The 15966-nt window shown below is 26.8% G+C and overlaps 1 protein-coding gene across 12 annotated transcripts in view; it reads right to left on the reverse strand.

Annotated features, from left to right (window-relative positions):
- Positions 1-441: 441 nt before the first annotated feature.
- Positions 442-15966, reverse strand: part of LOC100167876 (histone deacetylase 4) — a 61240-nt gene continuing 45715 nt past the window's right edge. For 9 of the 12 annotated variants that reach the window (XM_008187725.3, XM_008187720.3, XM_008187726.3 and 6 more), the window contains 19 exons: positions 14233-14309; positions 12933-13066; positions 10317-10430; positions 10100-10212; positions 9902-10033; positions 4312-4435; positions 3849-4132; positions 3683-3778; positions 3497-3617; positions 3253-3427; positions 2958-3187; positions 2706-2888; positions 2466-2629; positions 2278-2397; positions 2088-2210; positions 1888-2028; positions 1641-1811; positions 1437-1567; positions 442-767 (listed from right to left, as the gene is read on the reverse strand). In XM_008187725.3, coding sequence (XP_008185947.1) covers positions 713-767; positions 1437-1567; positions 1641-1811; positions 1888-2028; positions 2088-2210; positions 2278-2397; positions 2466-2629; positions 2706-2888; positions 2958-3187; positions 3253-3427; positions 3497-3617; positions 3683-3778; positions 3849-4132; positions 4312-4435; positions 9902-10033; positions 10100-10212; positions 10317-10430; positions 12933-13066; positions 14233-14309 — 2688 coding nt within the window. In that variant the 3' untranslated portion in view covers positions 442-712. The remainder of the gene's footprint in view (positions 768-1436; positions 1568-1640; positions 1812-1887; positions 2029-2087; positions 2211-2277; positions 2398-2465; positions 2630-2705; positions 2889-2957; positions 3188-3252; positions 3428-3496; positions 3618-3682; positions 3779-3848; positions 4133-4311; positions 4436-9901; positions 10034-10099; positions 10213-10316; positions 10431-12932; positions 13067-14232; positions 14310-15966) is intronic. The other 3 variants (XM_008187724.3, XM_016806779.2, XM_008187729.3) reach the window with 3 other exon arrangements.

Genomic DNA, 15966 nt, shown 5'->3' on the forward strand with positions numbered 1-15966 from the left:
GAAAGTAATAATAATAAAATAATAATAGTAATTATAATAATGATAATGATGATAAATTATAATAATTATAATTATATGAATATATATTATAAAAGACTAGTAAACATATAACTCCAACTCAATATTTATTAATATTTGGTATTTACATAATTAGAAAGGGCAAAACATAAATTATATTTAAAGGTGTCCAGAATTGAAATCTGGCCAAAAAAAAAAATAAAATATTAACAATTATCAGTTATCACAACATTTAATATATATTAAATATATTTATATCAATATGTGTTCAAATAAGACTAATATAGATATTTAAAACAATAACAAATTAAAAATATATATATTTTAAACAATATTTTACTTTACGTTATGACGCAGGTAACATAATTTTTGGAATAATTTTATGTGTTAAGAATTATTGTTTGGAATGTTTTATATAAATATACATATGGGGAAGGGATAATGAAAATATTTAAAAAAATTGATCATAAACAATTGCGTCAATTATTTAAGGATCTAAATAGTAATTAAACTCGTATACTTCTGTATTTAATGCAATATACACGATATAACTTTTTGAAGTCACAGCATAGGGGACTATTTTTTTTAATTTGTTGACAGGTTAGGTTATACATACAATGTGAAATTTCACAATGAAACAATATTGAATAATACAAAGTGTAATTAATTAGCTTAAAATAGACTAGATGAACATCTATTTATCATCCTCGCAGTCTTCTTCCATTGGTTCTTCACTAGGTTCTGAACTTCTAAAACAAATTTATTTACAAGATGTATTATTCATTTTTGAAATAAAACTTCTTTCTTGAGGTGCGGGTGGAAAAAAAATTGTAACGAAAAATGAAACAAAACCTTTGATGCTAATGTTCTCGGAAACTACTCGACCGATTGTCCTAATTTTTTTATTTTTATATTTTTATATCACGGAGAAGGTTCCTATCGCAATAGCTTTTGTCTAAGTTAATTAACATTTGAGTTGTATATTAATTAAAATAAACTTGTAAATTGTACAATAATATAAAAATCGCACAATAATTGTGCGGCCGCGGGTTTCCAGGGTTACAACAATATGTATCTTAATATATAAAACCGTATTAATAAAAATAACTAACGAAATCGTAACAAAAAAATGAAACGACACGTTTCTTTATTTATTTATTTTGCAAGTCATGTGTGGCGGAGTGTGCACGTTTTTTTTTATTGTATTGATTTTTCTCACTCTCTCTAACCTCCCTAATTCACTTATAATTTCATGGGCCAAATTACTTATGAAAGAAGTTTACTAACCCAGTGGGCTCACACACTATCAATTTTTTTTCTCTTTTTAAATGATAATCTTAGATCAACCCATCTCATGTCTTAACTTAAACCAATATATCTAAAATCTACCTCCCTAGATATTAAATTAAATAACTTACTGAATTCTATGCCTGGTCATTGATAATGAAGCCATAGCACTAACTGTTTCGTTTTCTTCACATAAAGTAGCTTCCACAGCACTGCACGATACTGTGTGTGCTAGTTTTTTTAACACAGGCCAGTGAGGCAACTATTAAATTAAGAAATGTAATATTATTAAACCAATATTTGACTGACATTCTAGTTTGATTATTTTTAATTACCTGAATTGCGATGGTTTTTTGTAATGTTTTTATGGCGTTTTGACAAGGGGTCCGATGAAGCTCAGACTGTACAATTGGTGTTACGTCATCTTCAAGCAGTGCACGTACACATTCTTCTGCACTGTCACATATTGCAGTCAGATCATATCCTCCTTCTAATGATAAAATTACCTATGCAAAATGTTATTTATAAATAAAAAATATTGACTAATTAATTGTAAGGAATAAAAAGTAAATAAAAATATACCTTTCCATCTGCAATTTGCATTAACTGTTGTGTCATGTAAGCAAAGCAAGCAGGGGTTACATTATAACCACCCAATGGAGCTGGATGACCTGAAGCCGCATCAAAACCAGCGGATACCAAAATGATTTCTGGAGCATAATCCTGAAATATAAGATAATGATAAAATGATTATAGCAGAATATCTATAATTTATTCCTTACCCGAGCAATAGGCATTACTACTGTTCGAAAAGCTGCTAAATACTCAGCATCACCTAGTGGAGGTTGTAGACCACCACTCCATGCAATATTCACATTGTATCCTAGACCACTGCCAGCTCCACACTAAATTATAATATACAAATAGCAAAATTTAAGTATGAAATTTATATAAAATGTTTAAGATACCTACCTCACCAGGTGCACCAGTTCCTGGAAAGAAGTTACCTTCATCATGTCGATGAATAGATAAATATAGAACACTTCTATCGTCATAGAAAATTTGTTGTGTACCGTTACCATGGTGAACATCCTATAAAAATATTGTGATAAAAATATTATAAAATATATTTTTTCAATAAAAGTATACACTGGACGTACCCAATCAACAATAAGTATACGTCGTACGGCTTGCCTTTGTTGTAACAGACGACAAGCAACAGCAATTGAATTAAAAAAACAAAATCCCATAGCTTGATTAGCTTCCGCATGATGACCAGGTGGACGTACAATAGCAAAGCCATTTTTTATATCACCCAGGGCAGCTATTTAAAAAATTGTATGTTAAATTTTTATCATAATAAACAAAAGAAAATATTTTCTTATAAAAATGTGTACTACCTTTAAAAGCCAAATCAATAACACAACCAACAGCCATACGAGCAGCTGGTGCTGTATGCAATTCGTTCCATGTAGTGTCAGAATCTACACCTAATCCACCGCAAGGCAATCGTACCAATGCTTTTACTGGCAATTCTGCTAATTTAGAACTATCCATTTTTTGACGACTCGCAAGGTTTGTACCTGTTTAAATAATTTAAAAAAAACACAAAAATAAAACTAGTTAAATAAAATAGTTTCTACAAAACTTACCAAATAAAAGAGTGTGCGGTTCAGTATGGCATGTCTGTAATTCTTCGATTGTAGCTTTGCGTGGTCTCAACTTATCACATCGTCTAGCTAATCCTGTTTCAATCAATCGAGCCCAAACACTTTGAAGCCGTCCACTATGTTCTGGATGTATAGCGTTGTTGCCACATTTGCAAGCATGTTTCAACATCAAACTGTCAAATGCTAGACCAGTATTAGGCCGGTGTGGACTTCTAGAAGTAAATAAAAATTAATATTTAACACAGCAATAAAAATCGATTTGTTTTAAGACACTCACGCTGATAGTTTAGTGCCAGAAGAATTAAGGCTAGTAGATGAAAGGTATGGTGATGATGATGATGTAGATGTGTCAGAGTTAATGCCTCCTGTACTTACGGTAGCATCTAAAGGACTGGAATATGTTCTAACTAAAGGAAGAGTAACATGTGTATTCCGATTTGCTAAAAGTGAAACTGTAAAATAAAACAAAATGTTTAGTCGAAAAAACACAATTATACTATTATATTTGAAGTATAACACACTATCATTGGATTGAGATGTTTGTCGCATCATTAGGTCACGTTGTTGTTGTAAAAATGATTGACTTTTATTTTTCAAACCATTATCTGTGGATGTTCTTGGACCACCAGTCAAATCAATCACCTATATTTTCAAACGTATACATTAATATGCAGTTTTTACTTTGTAAATAATATATTATGGAATACCTTTGCATTATCTTCTTGGTCTTCATTAATTAAACTACTGTTATTAGCCAAATGAGCCCGACTTCCAGCTCGAGTCAAAACGGTATGACGAATTTGCTAAAAAAAAAAATTAAGATTATAAATAATAATAAAAATATATTTTTGTCAAAATTTTAAAAAAATGTACTTGTTTCAAATAATGTGTGCTAAGTTGCTGAAGTGGTAATTCGTAATCTTCATAATGAACACTTAGTTGTTGACCTGGTACAGTGCTGTTCAACATTGGATGCCCAAGAGGTAGCGGTGCTGACTGCGTACGACCCAGTGGTCTGTGCCCAGCTTTATTCAACCTAGCATGTGCCACTTGAGTGTCAGTAATAGGTGCAGGATGAAATGATGGAATAGTAGTAGTTTGTCTGGACTCGAGACTTCGCATTTGTTTTTGAATGAAACTTTGAGATGTATCCATTACTATATAATCAATATGAATTTTAAATATGCACTACAAAATATATTTAAATATCTAATAATAGATTTAATAACATTTTAACTAGTTAGGTTATTAAATTTATTTTTGGAATCTATTCAGATTAATTTATTCTGTTTTGAAATTCCGAAATATTATTAATTTGTGTTAAATTAATAATTACCTGGAAGTGTAGGATAATATGGCAATGTACTTGACAACATTTGACCAGTAAGTGGTGCACCTAATCTTGCAGTAAACGCAGCACGGACTTCAGCTTCCGAAACAGACGATAATTTTGATCCGTCCTAAAATATATCAAGTTAAACTTAAAAATTGGAATCATTTAAATTATCAATAAAATTTTATATAAAACCATTTATGTAAACAAATTGATGTAATTTTTCAATATAATATATATATTTTATTATTGATTTAATTAATTAATTTTTTATTCTTAGGTTAGGTTTAACTACTGGTACAGCCAGATTGCATAAGCAATTACTAGACATTTAAAGAATCAATAGTGAGCTAATGATCCTCAACATAGAATTTAGTAGCCCATGATTGTTCTATTCAATTTTAGTAAACCATTAAATCAACTTCTATAGATTGTTAAACTAACAAAATATTAAAGATCCAATTTTTTTACAACAATAAAACTTTTACCAGTAATTGTAATTTTTTTTTTTGACTAATGAAGAGTTTATTCCAAAATATACTAAATACGATTTGATCAGTTATTTTCAATAGAGGCCCATCATTTTTAATAATTTATGAGAGGCTAGACTAAACTAACCCCCCCAGAATGTATTGTAACATCAAATATCAACTAAGTCAATGTGTTTTAAATATGTAATTTAAAATTTAAAAAATAGGTATACAAGATATAATGGTATATATTGTATTTGTTCCGGTATAATCTAACCAACTTAACATATGATACACGATTCCTCCATAATATTATACATACAGACATTATATAAAGTTAAAATATAATATGAGTAATTAATAAATACAATTTAAATTCTTGTTCAAAACCATGGTTAAATTTATATCACTATAAGCTTTTTTGTTTTAAATATTAACATAAAATAAATATATGATTCAAATTAAATTATCTTAGTTATTTGTAGTATCTTCCAATAAACTGTAACTAATAGGAAATCAAAAAAGTTATACCTCTTTAGTAGTTTTTTTTAGTTTTTACTATTGATGAATTTTGTTAAAATTAAAATTTATTCAACAGATAAGCTATTAATTGAAACTATTGAAAAGCTCTCAGGAACTCAAAAAATTACCAATAGCAAAACAAATTAAATAAATAATCTCATGGCATTATAAATAATTAAAAAAAAAATCTAAAGGGAGACGGAGTAGCTGAGCAGACTAAGACGTCGGTTGCGACGTGCACTGTCGCCGGTTCGAAATCCGGACTTATTTAGGTTTGAGAAACATTTAAATGTAATAGGTAACATACATATAATTGAAAGTCCTTATTATTATTAATGTTTTAAAACCTTATAAACATTAAATTTTTTATCGATCAGACATTTACCAATCATGTCATATTTCATGAATAATTATTTATTTAAATGTCCACACTTACTAATTCAAAATGAAAATGGTTATCTTTTTTGAAAAATTATATTTTCAAAACTTTTTACTGCTATATTTTTTAAGATTTATTTTAAATGACACTATACATTTTTTTTATTTCATATTCAGACGCATAATATTTTTCGAGTATTTTGACACATAAAAATCAAATTTCGAACTAGTACCTAATAGGATGTTGATAACTTAATAGTTTCAAAAATAACCCCCAAAAAACGCTGTAAAAAGTGCCCTAAAAACTATAAAAAAAATTACTTAAAAATTTCGTAAACATTTAAATTTTAAGTTTAATTTACAGTAAAAAAAAAAAAAATATTAATGAGTAAAATATAAATAAAAAAATTTAAGTTTATATTGTTTGTCATACCCACCAATGATAATAATAATACAATGATTTTTTTGAACAAATTTTCTATTAAATCTAAAATTCGTGAAAAATACGCCACATTGTACAAAAACTACAAAAATATAAAAATATAAAAATTACGTTAAAAAACAAAAAAAGTGCATTTATAGTGAATAATATCTAAAAATGCAAAACATTCAAAATACAATTATTATGTTCTGAATCAAGGGAGCATGAAACGAATTTTAGCTAAAATAGCATTTTATAGGATCAAAGGAAAAAAAATCCAAACGTCATCAACATCCTATCTACTCACAACTAAACTAATCATTCGAAAGTTTTTTTATGTACCTATCAATGTACTTTATTCTATATAATTCTGCTTAAAAATATGTAATTAAAAATGTATTTTCGTTTTTCAATAATTTCAATTTGTGTAAAAATAATATTTTCAAAAAATTCGAATTACCTACACGTGTTACACATGATGTGTAGACATTTGAATGGATCACCTTGTATATATATTACAATATGAATATAAAATTGTTATCTCTAAAAATGACCTATGGTCGTGCATGTGTGTGTTTTTTCTATAGTAAATTTAGATAATATTGTTTAATTTATGGGGAGTAAATAAAGAGATATCGAGATTCAGTGTCAAAAACCTAAAAATGATGACCTATTCTGATGATAAATATTTTTTTATTACATTTACATGAACGGTTTTATTTCGAATTATAGTTTTAATTCTTTTAATACATATGAAATAATTTCAATGATAAAATTCTTGTTATTCTATATACCGACTATATAAAATCAAATTTAAATGTTTCTGAACAATTTTATGACATGTAATTCTACTTAAGAGGATTTTGGCAGTGAGTAAAACAGAACAAATTAAGTACATAAGTATGTAATACAATACAATAATATAATAAAATGCTGATTCTATCATAGAAAAGTTGAGTATCGTATAACAGTCAACGTACAAACACAGATAATGTTCGAACTTTAAGTTTGATAATACATCAATTCACTCTAATAGTAAAGTTAACACAAGATTAAGTCTGGTGAACGCAAATTTTGTGTGTAGCGTACTAGCAGCACATGGATCAGAGATAAAACAAATAGTACGCTGACATCCTCTTAATTATTTGGAGAGCGGAAATGGCAAGTAAAGATTAGAAGATATTTATAATTTATGACGTTTGTTTAATCATGCTAATGAAATGCTATCTCCTACACGAGTATATTGTCCGCTTGTTAAAACTCAAATAGGTACTTAGTTATAACTAATTAACTACTTGTTCATAATTCGATTATTATTCCTAGAAAAATAATCTCCTTAGGAATATGAAATTAAAATTGAATGATATCATTAAAATAAGAAAAAAGAATAATAATAAAAAAAAATAGAAAACAAAAAATTGTTGTTTAAAAATGTGATGTTTGAATGACTTTAATTAGATAAAAAAATTCATCGGTTTTAAAATATTAAACGTCTCAAGTCAAATAAATCATAATGTATGAAAAATAAACATTTTATTTTTTTTAACGCCATAGTTGTGGCAATGGCCTTGCAACAGAAAATATAAAATCTTTTTTCCAGAATTATTATTTTTTTAATGGACAGAGGATCAACCAAATAATACAACGGAGAAAGCGTTATCGATAATAACATTAAAAAAAAAAAACTTCCAAATGTTAAAAAAGTAAATTTATAGTCAAAATAATCTTAAAAATTACCAGAAACAAGGTATAAAAACAAGTCTGATGCAACGTAAAACGAGTTTTTTTGGTTATGTTATAAAATACCTAGTTTAAATAATTATGCCTAAAAATGTCAAATAAAATAAGATTTTATGTAATATTATATTTTCGAAACTTTAAATGTCTAGAAACCGTATAAACCTAACCAAAGCGACTTATGGAGAAGAGCAATATCTTAGCTGGATTTATTTTTTTGGAGATATTTCGATTTTCTAGAAACACCTAAAAATGATATATTCCGTATTTTTTTATATATTATCTAAATAATTTATCATAAATATATGATAATGTAACATTTATATTTATATTTTGTATTTATATTTAATAAACTATAGGTAGTACCTAAAACAAAAATTTAAGTTGACAAAATATGATTTGTGATATGTTTATATTTCATAAAATAGGTCAGGTAACTATTAATTTATGGATTTTTTCTTGATCTACTAATATTTATATAATATATTATATAATGTTATGATTATTAAATCTTCAATAAATTAACTACCTAGCACCCGCAGATTAAATTACAGTTATTAAACTATAATATTAGAATATATAATATTAATTTTAGAATCTCTATAAATTATAATCTATATAACTGAAAACTTTACTTTAAGTATATAATGAATATTATATTATTACATATATGCTTTTAAGAGGACGTCGCACCCGCATAATATGATGTTGTCTTCGTCTTAAAAACGGATAACATAGCAAATTGCGTTCAGCTGCTTTTGTGTGGTTAGCTTAAATATTAGATTGAATTCATATTATACTAATATACTAACAAATTTAACCCAACATTATCCGTGTTCTTTACTTCTCTCGTTAGTTTTTTATAATATCTACTGTACGAACAATACGAATTAATAAGTTTTAATATTTTACACACTCAATAAAAACTCTATTAAAATATTGACGACGATCTATATTTTATGTTTGATAATAAGCGAATTCAATCAAATATTTAATTAATAACACAAAATTGAAACTGTTGAACGTAACGTATTGTTGTATATTATGCTTTAATAAGACGGAAACAATGCATAAGAAATAATCGATTGTTACAACTTATATTATTACTTATTAGTAGAGTTAGGATGTTGATGACCTAAAAAACACACAAAAATGCCCTAAAAAAAAAATGCAAAAAGCCCTAAAAAAGTGCAAAAATGCCCTAAAAACTTCAAAAAATGACCTTAAAAATTATCTAAAATACTAATTAAGTAAGTGAAAAAACTTATTTATAAATAATAATTTTTATTAGAGATATGGGTATAATAATGGGTGTAATAGTAACAAAAACCTCACAATAATAATATTAAAATTATTTTTTACTAATAGTCCAAATCCAAAGTTAGACTTTAAACAAATTAAATTTGTTTCCAAACTTGGGTGTAACATTTGCCCTAAAATCTATAATTTGTGAAAAATGCCCCACATTATATAAAAAGTACATTATGTTTTGGATAAAAACGTCCTATTAGATAACAGAAACCTAACCTTCACAAATAACTATTTATGAGCAGTTTAAACCATATAAATAAATACATAAACAAATAAATAAATAATGGGATTAAACTCCAAATAATAATAATAAATGTATTTGTGATAAACTAAAAACGATTTATTTTTTCTAATATTGCTATTACAGTGGGACATCGGTATCTCAAAGTTTCTATACATAGAATATTTTTTTCAGTCCCGATCATTCATTTAAATATTTAAAATTACCTCGGTAGCTCGAAGTTTTGATACGTCAAATTTTTTTTTGGTCCCTTCGAGATAGCGAGGTTCTATTGTAATAGCAGGTATAGTGTATCTAATTGTAATATAATAAAGTTTAAAAAATATAAAACGTAATAAATATGTAATATATTAAGTAAGAAGTTAAAAACTTAATACTAAATGTTAAACAATAAATAGTTTTTTAAGACTCACACCTAACTAATTTATTTTTATTTTTCAGGCGTGAGCTAATTCAATAATGATGGTTAGATTATATTTATAAATATTTATTCGTAATAAAAATATTAATTACCGAATTTGATGGTGGTCTACCTAGTGATATATTAGGCATTGAAGGACTTGTATATAATGCAGATATATCAGCAACACTACTGCTTTGGTCTGATTTATTATTAGACATATGTCCAAATGAAATTTCTCCTTCCTTAAAAAATAAAACAAATATATGAAACGGAATAAAACGGATTCTAATGGAAAATTTGTATTTTACTTCTTTAATTGGAGTTGTGGCTCCAGTTGAAGGTGAATTTCGACAATTTGGTATGAGTATAGGAGGAGAATTAGGTCCAGAACCGGGGGTGCTACCCGACGGCGATGTCTCTACTGAAAAATAAAAATAAAAAAACAGAAATGTGAAATTTTTAATGGAATATTAATGGGTTAGTATTGAAAGGGAAAAGTATTTTATTGGTAAAATGGTACGGTACTTGCGAGCTTAGACACTCTGTTGCCGAATCTTTCTTTGGGCCGTGCGATTGGATTGTTACGTCTGTCGAACATGCGCTGTTTCAATCTGATTTTGAGCAAATTCGGTTCGGACGCTGCATGCAATAACATTTTCAACACACACAAGGAACAAAAAAAACACACTTAAGTTAGGAAAGTGGTCAGTGGATGAAAAGAAAACAAACGTTATGTTAAAAACTATAGTCATTTTAAGTCATAATAAGTTTGTTATTACTTATAAGTTATAACTTATTTACGTTGTCATCATAAGGTTAATAAAAAAAATTATTTGGATAGTTTAAAAACAACTCGTTGCATTATAAAAACTTTTTACATGACACCACATTTCTGTAAATTATTTGTGAAAACCGTTTTGTGCAAAAAAAAAACCACCATAGTAATATTGAGAACAAAATGTACGAGCTGTACATTACACGATACAGAACACAATATTTTCTTTGTCATAGAGATTTAATTTTATTATATACAAAAAAGTTATTTAATTTCAAAATAATTAAAATAACCGATTATAGTAACTTTACAATAATGTGAGTATTCGTTTTATTATTATTTTTTGTGTCTGTATATAACCATTAACCACCTTCAGGGCGATAAAAATGCTTAGATTTTCTTTAAAAATATCTTTTCTGGTGGGAAAGTGAATATAGTTGGTACGTAAGGATCAAAAGTAAAAATGTCCCAATAGTTTTCTAAAGCACCGCGAAAAACAAAAGAAAAAAAATAAGGAAAAATAAGTTTTTTATTCTATAAATATTAATTAAAATTTATTTATTGGGTTCAAAGCTTGAAAATTGAACAGAAGGCTCCCTAATATATTGTTTCAAAGACAGATAAAAAAAATATTAAAAATCCGTAGGTACAATTTTTTTTATAAGCATTTAAAGTTCAAATATTGACGAAATACGTAAAAATGACGAAAATGTGCAAATTATTTTGAGTTAGAAATTCATAAAAATTTTTCTTTTTAAATCTAAGATTTGAAAATGTAATACAAGATTCATCATAAATTTGTCTACCTTTTTCCAAAAAAATATGTCTATAAGCAAATCAAATAAAATTTTTATGAGTGTTTGAAGTTCATATTTTTACAAGTGTGGATATTCACTATGATTACTCACATAGCGATTTAGTTATTTTGTTTTAATTCAAAAAACGAATAACTGTAGATACATAAAAAATTCACCGAATTTTTATATTTTCATTTCCTATACACCATAAGATTTTGAAAATATTTTGACTCTTTTTGAGCTGTTTACGGACATTCTGTTTTAAATTTTTTTTTTTTCTATAATTGTCAATAAAATTTTATTTGTTGGAGAGTGAAAATTTAATACAAGGCTCTCTGGTATATTGGTACTTTAGCAGTTGAATAATATTAAAAATACATAGGTATGCACAATTTTTTTTTTATAAACATTTAAAGTTCAAATTTTGAAAAAAAAAGTATCAAATATAAAATGTAATAATTATTTTGTATTTAAAAATTTATAAAATGTTCAACTTTTATAGCTAAGAGGATTGAGATTTAAAATAATGTTCCAAATAAATAGGTTATATATAAATTACTTTATTCATAATAATATCATCAAATATATTATACTTAGTAATATCATAGGCTAACTCAATCGTTTTTCTTATACAATGATATTGTATCATTGAATTGAAATTTAACACCATCCATTACAGTGACCTACTTGTAACCTATGTACAGCGGAGCGACACCCACTTGCCCACCTTTTTGGTATTAACGATATCAAAAAATTAAAATTCTGGGATAGTACAATGTAGCAAATATTGTTTTTCCTTTCGTGTATAAATTTAGTTTCTGAACTATAAATGTGTGGATTTAAGTGTTTTTTTCTCGCACGAAACCGTTTTTCTGTATAATCTCATGATTACACTCGCACGAACAATAGTGATATGGGACGACTTGCAAGTTACTTTGAATTAATATTTGAATATATTATATGAATTAAAATTTTATTTCTCTTAGCATTTCATTATCGTTGTTTTATACTTACTAAGTTCCTTAAAAAGCGAGTATTTAAGCGTTTTAAAATTGCTTAACCAATTAAATATAAAATAGGAAGAAAAAGTTAAATGTTTAATAAATTTAATTTACACCACGGTCCACAGTTACATTTTGTTATTTATATCAGTAACTTGTGTGCAACTTTGTTTGATTAGTACCTGTAATAAGTACCTATTCAACGCACAAAATTATAATTTTTATAAATATAGATTACAAACATAATATATACTTAGTCTAATTAATCGTAATTTTACTAACCAACTAAAACAAATAATAAATTGCGCAATCCATAAATTCGAAATTTTTTAATACAAATAAATTAGAATACCTACTATTCAAAGTTTTTGGGATGAAATTAAATTTTCTTTTATAGGTTTATTGTTAGGTATGTGATTCTACATTATTATAAATATGTTAGACTAATATAATAGTAAACAAACATAAAAGAAGTATTTCTATGTATTTAGCGCGTTATATCTAAAGAAATTATTAAAACAATAAAGGATGTTAAAAAAGCTACATTTTATAGACTAAAAATAAATACCTGTTTTTCTAAGAGGAAAATCATCTTCGTACCGCCCAACAAATCTATACGGTGTAATATTTGACCCACTAGATGATGGACTTAAACTACTAGGCATTACGTTTGGTTCCGACTGCTGAGATTGTAAGATACCCCTACATAAAATAAGATCAACATTTTAAATACCTATAAAATATATTATAAATGTATATTTAGAACAATTTATAATTTAAAGGATGCCACACCCGCATAATATGTTGTTTCCATCTTACAAATGTACAACATGGAAAATTTTATTGGCCGTTGAAAACGAACCATTTTTAAGTGGTCAGATTTAGGCAATATTCTATATTCATCCTGGGTTATGTGTGACTGCGTGTGTAGCAACTGATCATTAGAGTGCGTGAGTTCCAAGAACGCTTTATGTAATTTAAGATTAACATTACTACGGCTAAGGTTCTTGGAAATCAGTAACATATATATACGCAGTCACAAGTCACTATATTTTGCGATCAAAAAAGTTTCCACATAAAAGTCCCAAAAAGTGGAAGAAAAATTCACCCAGCACTAAATAAATTTTCTTTTTTTTTTTTCCAAAATTCACTTTTACTTTAGTGTTATTAAAACAAAGAATCAAAAATCCATTTCCTACATAACCTAGAAAAGAGAATAAGGAATAAAAATATGTTTTCAAAATTAAAATCAGGCTTTTGGTACTGAGTGAATTTTTCTTCCGCTTATTGGGTCGCCGGGGCTATACACTGCGTATTCGTTGAATTTAAAATGCATTGGTTTATATCGGAGTAGCTTACGGCGGACGTAATACGCCACATTTTCATCCGCGGCGGAAAACTATAGCACTATATCACTATAGCCCCAGCCTTGGTCTAAATGCACGAAAATGAGATGAAAAAACGAAGAAAAAACGACCAGCTTTGAACAACCTTGGTTAAGCTTAACAATAATCCATTTTAGTGTTATTATTAAATTAGAGTGAATTGACCAATGAAACAATTTAAAGGTAAGATGATATTATCTAGGGCATTTCGGAAGATTTGTTTATATTATTATTTATAAGTAAGTTATGAATTATGATAATTTTAAAATGTACAAAAAATGACCATACTTGCTTTTTAATAAAAATATCAATATAATCCCCAGGGATGCCTAGATAATAATCTTACCTTTAAATTTTATAACAGGTAAATTCACACTAGTTTTAGAAATTACAGAGTAAAATGTATGTAATATTGTGAACGTAAAATTGTCCACGGTGTACGTTTGAAGACACATGGGTGTGGCGTCCTCTAAAAGTACTAACCAACTATGGTATGATTGTTGGGATTGTATAGAGCTGCTTGATGCTGCTTCTCGATGTTTTTTACTCAGCAGAAACCCCTAAACAATGTTAAAGATGTACTAAATAAATATAAATTGTACTTATATTAATACATTTTTAATAAAAAAAAAAAAAAAACAGAAGTAGAAAGTTAAAAATATTGAATGAGAGAATAGGAAAATCGTAACACGTTCATACTCAATTGTATTAAATATATCTACAAGGCCTTTGGATACCAATGTCTATTTACATTTAGCAATTGTCACTGTTAAATTATCGAGCGGATGGAGGGTATTACTGTATTAGTATAATATGTATGTTATCAAGTAGGTATTAGTATTATGGGTACCCCTAACTTCTGATGAACAAATGGGTATGGGCGTTTAAATATGTTTCTCGGGGCGTCTAAATAGTCATACATTTTTAAATACTATAAATAATAAGTAATAACTAATATTTGTACACACGATAATATCGTTGACAGGGCACACATATGATAAAATATGATTAAGCAGCTATTTTTTTAATTTACCTTAATTCTAAATTAAATGTTGAATAGTGCGATATTTATCACAATTATTTATATAATAATGGAATTACATTTTAACCCACTTTTACCTAAATACATAACTGTAAAGTAAAGCCGTGTTCCATTTTAAATTATTGTATGATTATGATTTAAAATTTGTATCCAAACATATTATATTCTGTAAGAAATAATTTAACTAATACAATGTACCTATTTAAAACGAAGACTTCATTAACAATAAATAATGCATAAAATTGTTATCATGTTTGTTATCTCAAAAATAAAAGCATACCAAGTTGATATATTATTTATTTATATTTATAAAGCTTAACTAGGTAGCATTTTACTATCAAATGTTCTACGTAAATGTCCACAATCAGTTATACTTAGCTATACTTACTGAAGTTTATCTAAGCAGTATATAATAATGATAATAGGTTAAAAATATCACGTAGAACCTATATACATTTGAAACTATACAAACGATGTTAAATAATGGTTATTTTCTTTAAAATGTTGACAGAATTTTTCCAGAGAATCTTAAAAAAACAGCAAATACACGCGTTGTAACAAAATTTCAAAATATTTTAGGTAAACCAAGCAACTAACTCTTATCAGTATTATTTTTCAAATTTAATAATATTCTTCATAACCCTCACACTAAACTCTCCATTCTCCAACCTATTCACATTTTTTACATTATAAATCCACTCTTATCAGTTGTAAACTATACTTAAGAGTTGGTTCTTTCTGTTTAAAAATTTAACTTATGTTTTGATTATGTTTTTGTAATTTAGAACAAAATACCCTAGACATAAAATAAGGTTTACCATTTTAAAGATTTGATAGAATAAAAAAAAAAATAGCAATATTAATATTTAAATTAAGGGGATATCAACGCATAATTTGTTTTCTCACTCTGGCCCACGTGCAACTTAGACAAAATTAATTTATGCAGAATCATTTTTTCTATGTTTTTAAGTAATCTTAGAGTAAAATCACCCATTACAAAAAAGATAGAGAATAAATTTTGTAAGGGAATGACATATCAATTTTTCTAAATATTATCTCAAAACCATTTGAACATAATTTAAATGTGCAACATTTTTTTGTTTATTTTGAAAGTCAAATACAAAGTCAAATATCAATAAAATATAAAATCGATATGTCATTTCTTCAAAAATATT

This window comes from Acyrthosiphon pisum, chromosome X (genome assembly GCF_005508785.2).
Source record: "Acyrthosiphon pisum isolate AL4f chromosome X, pea_aphid_22Mar2018_4r6ur, whole genome shotgun sequence".
Lineage (NCBI taxonomy): Eukaryota > Metazoa > Arthropoda > Insecta > Hemiptera > Aphididae > Acyrthosiphon > Acyrthosiphon pisum.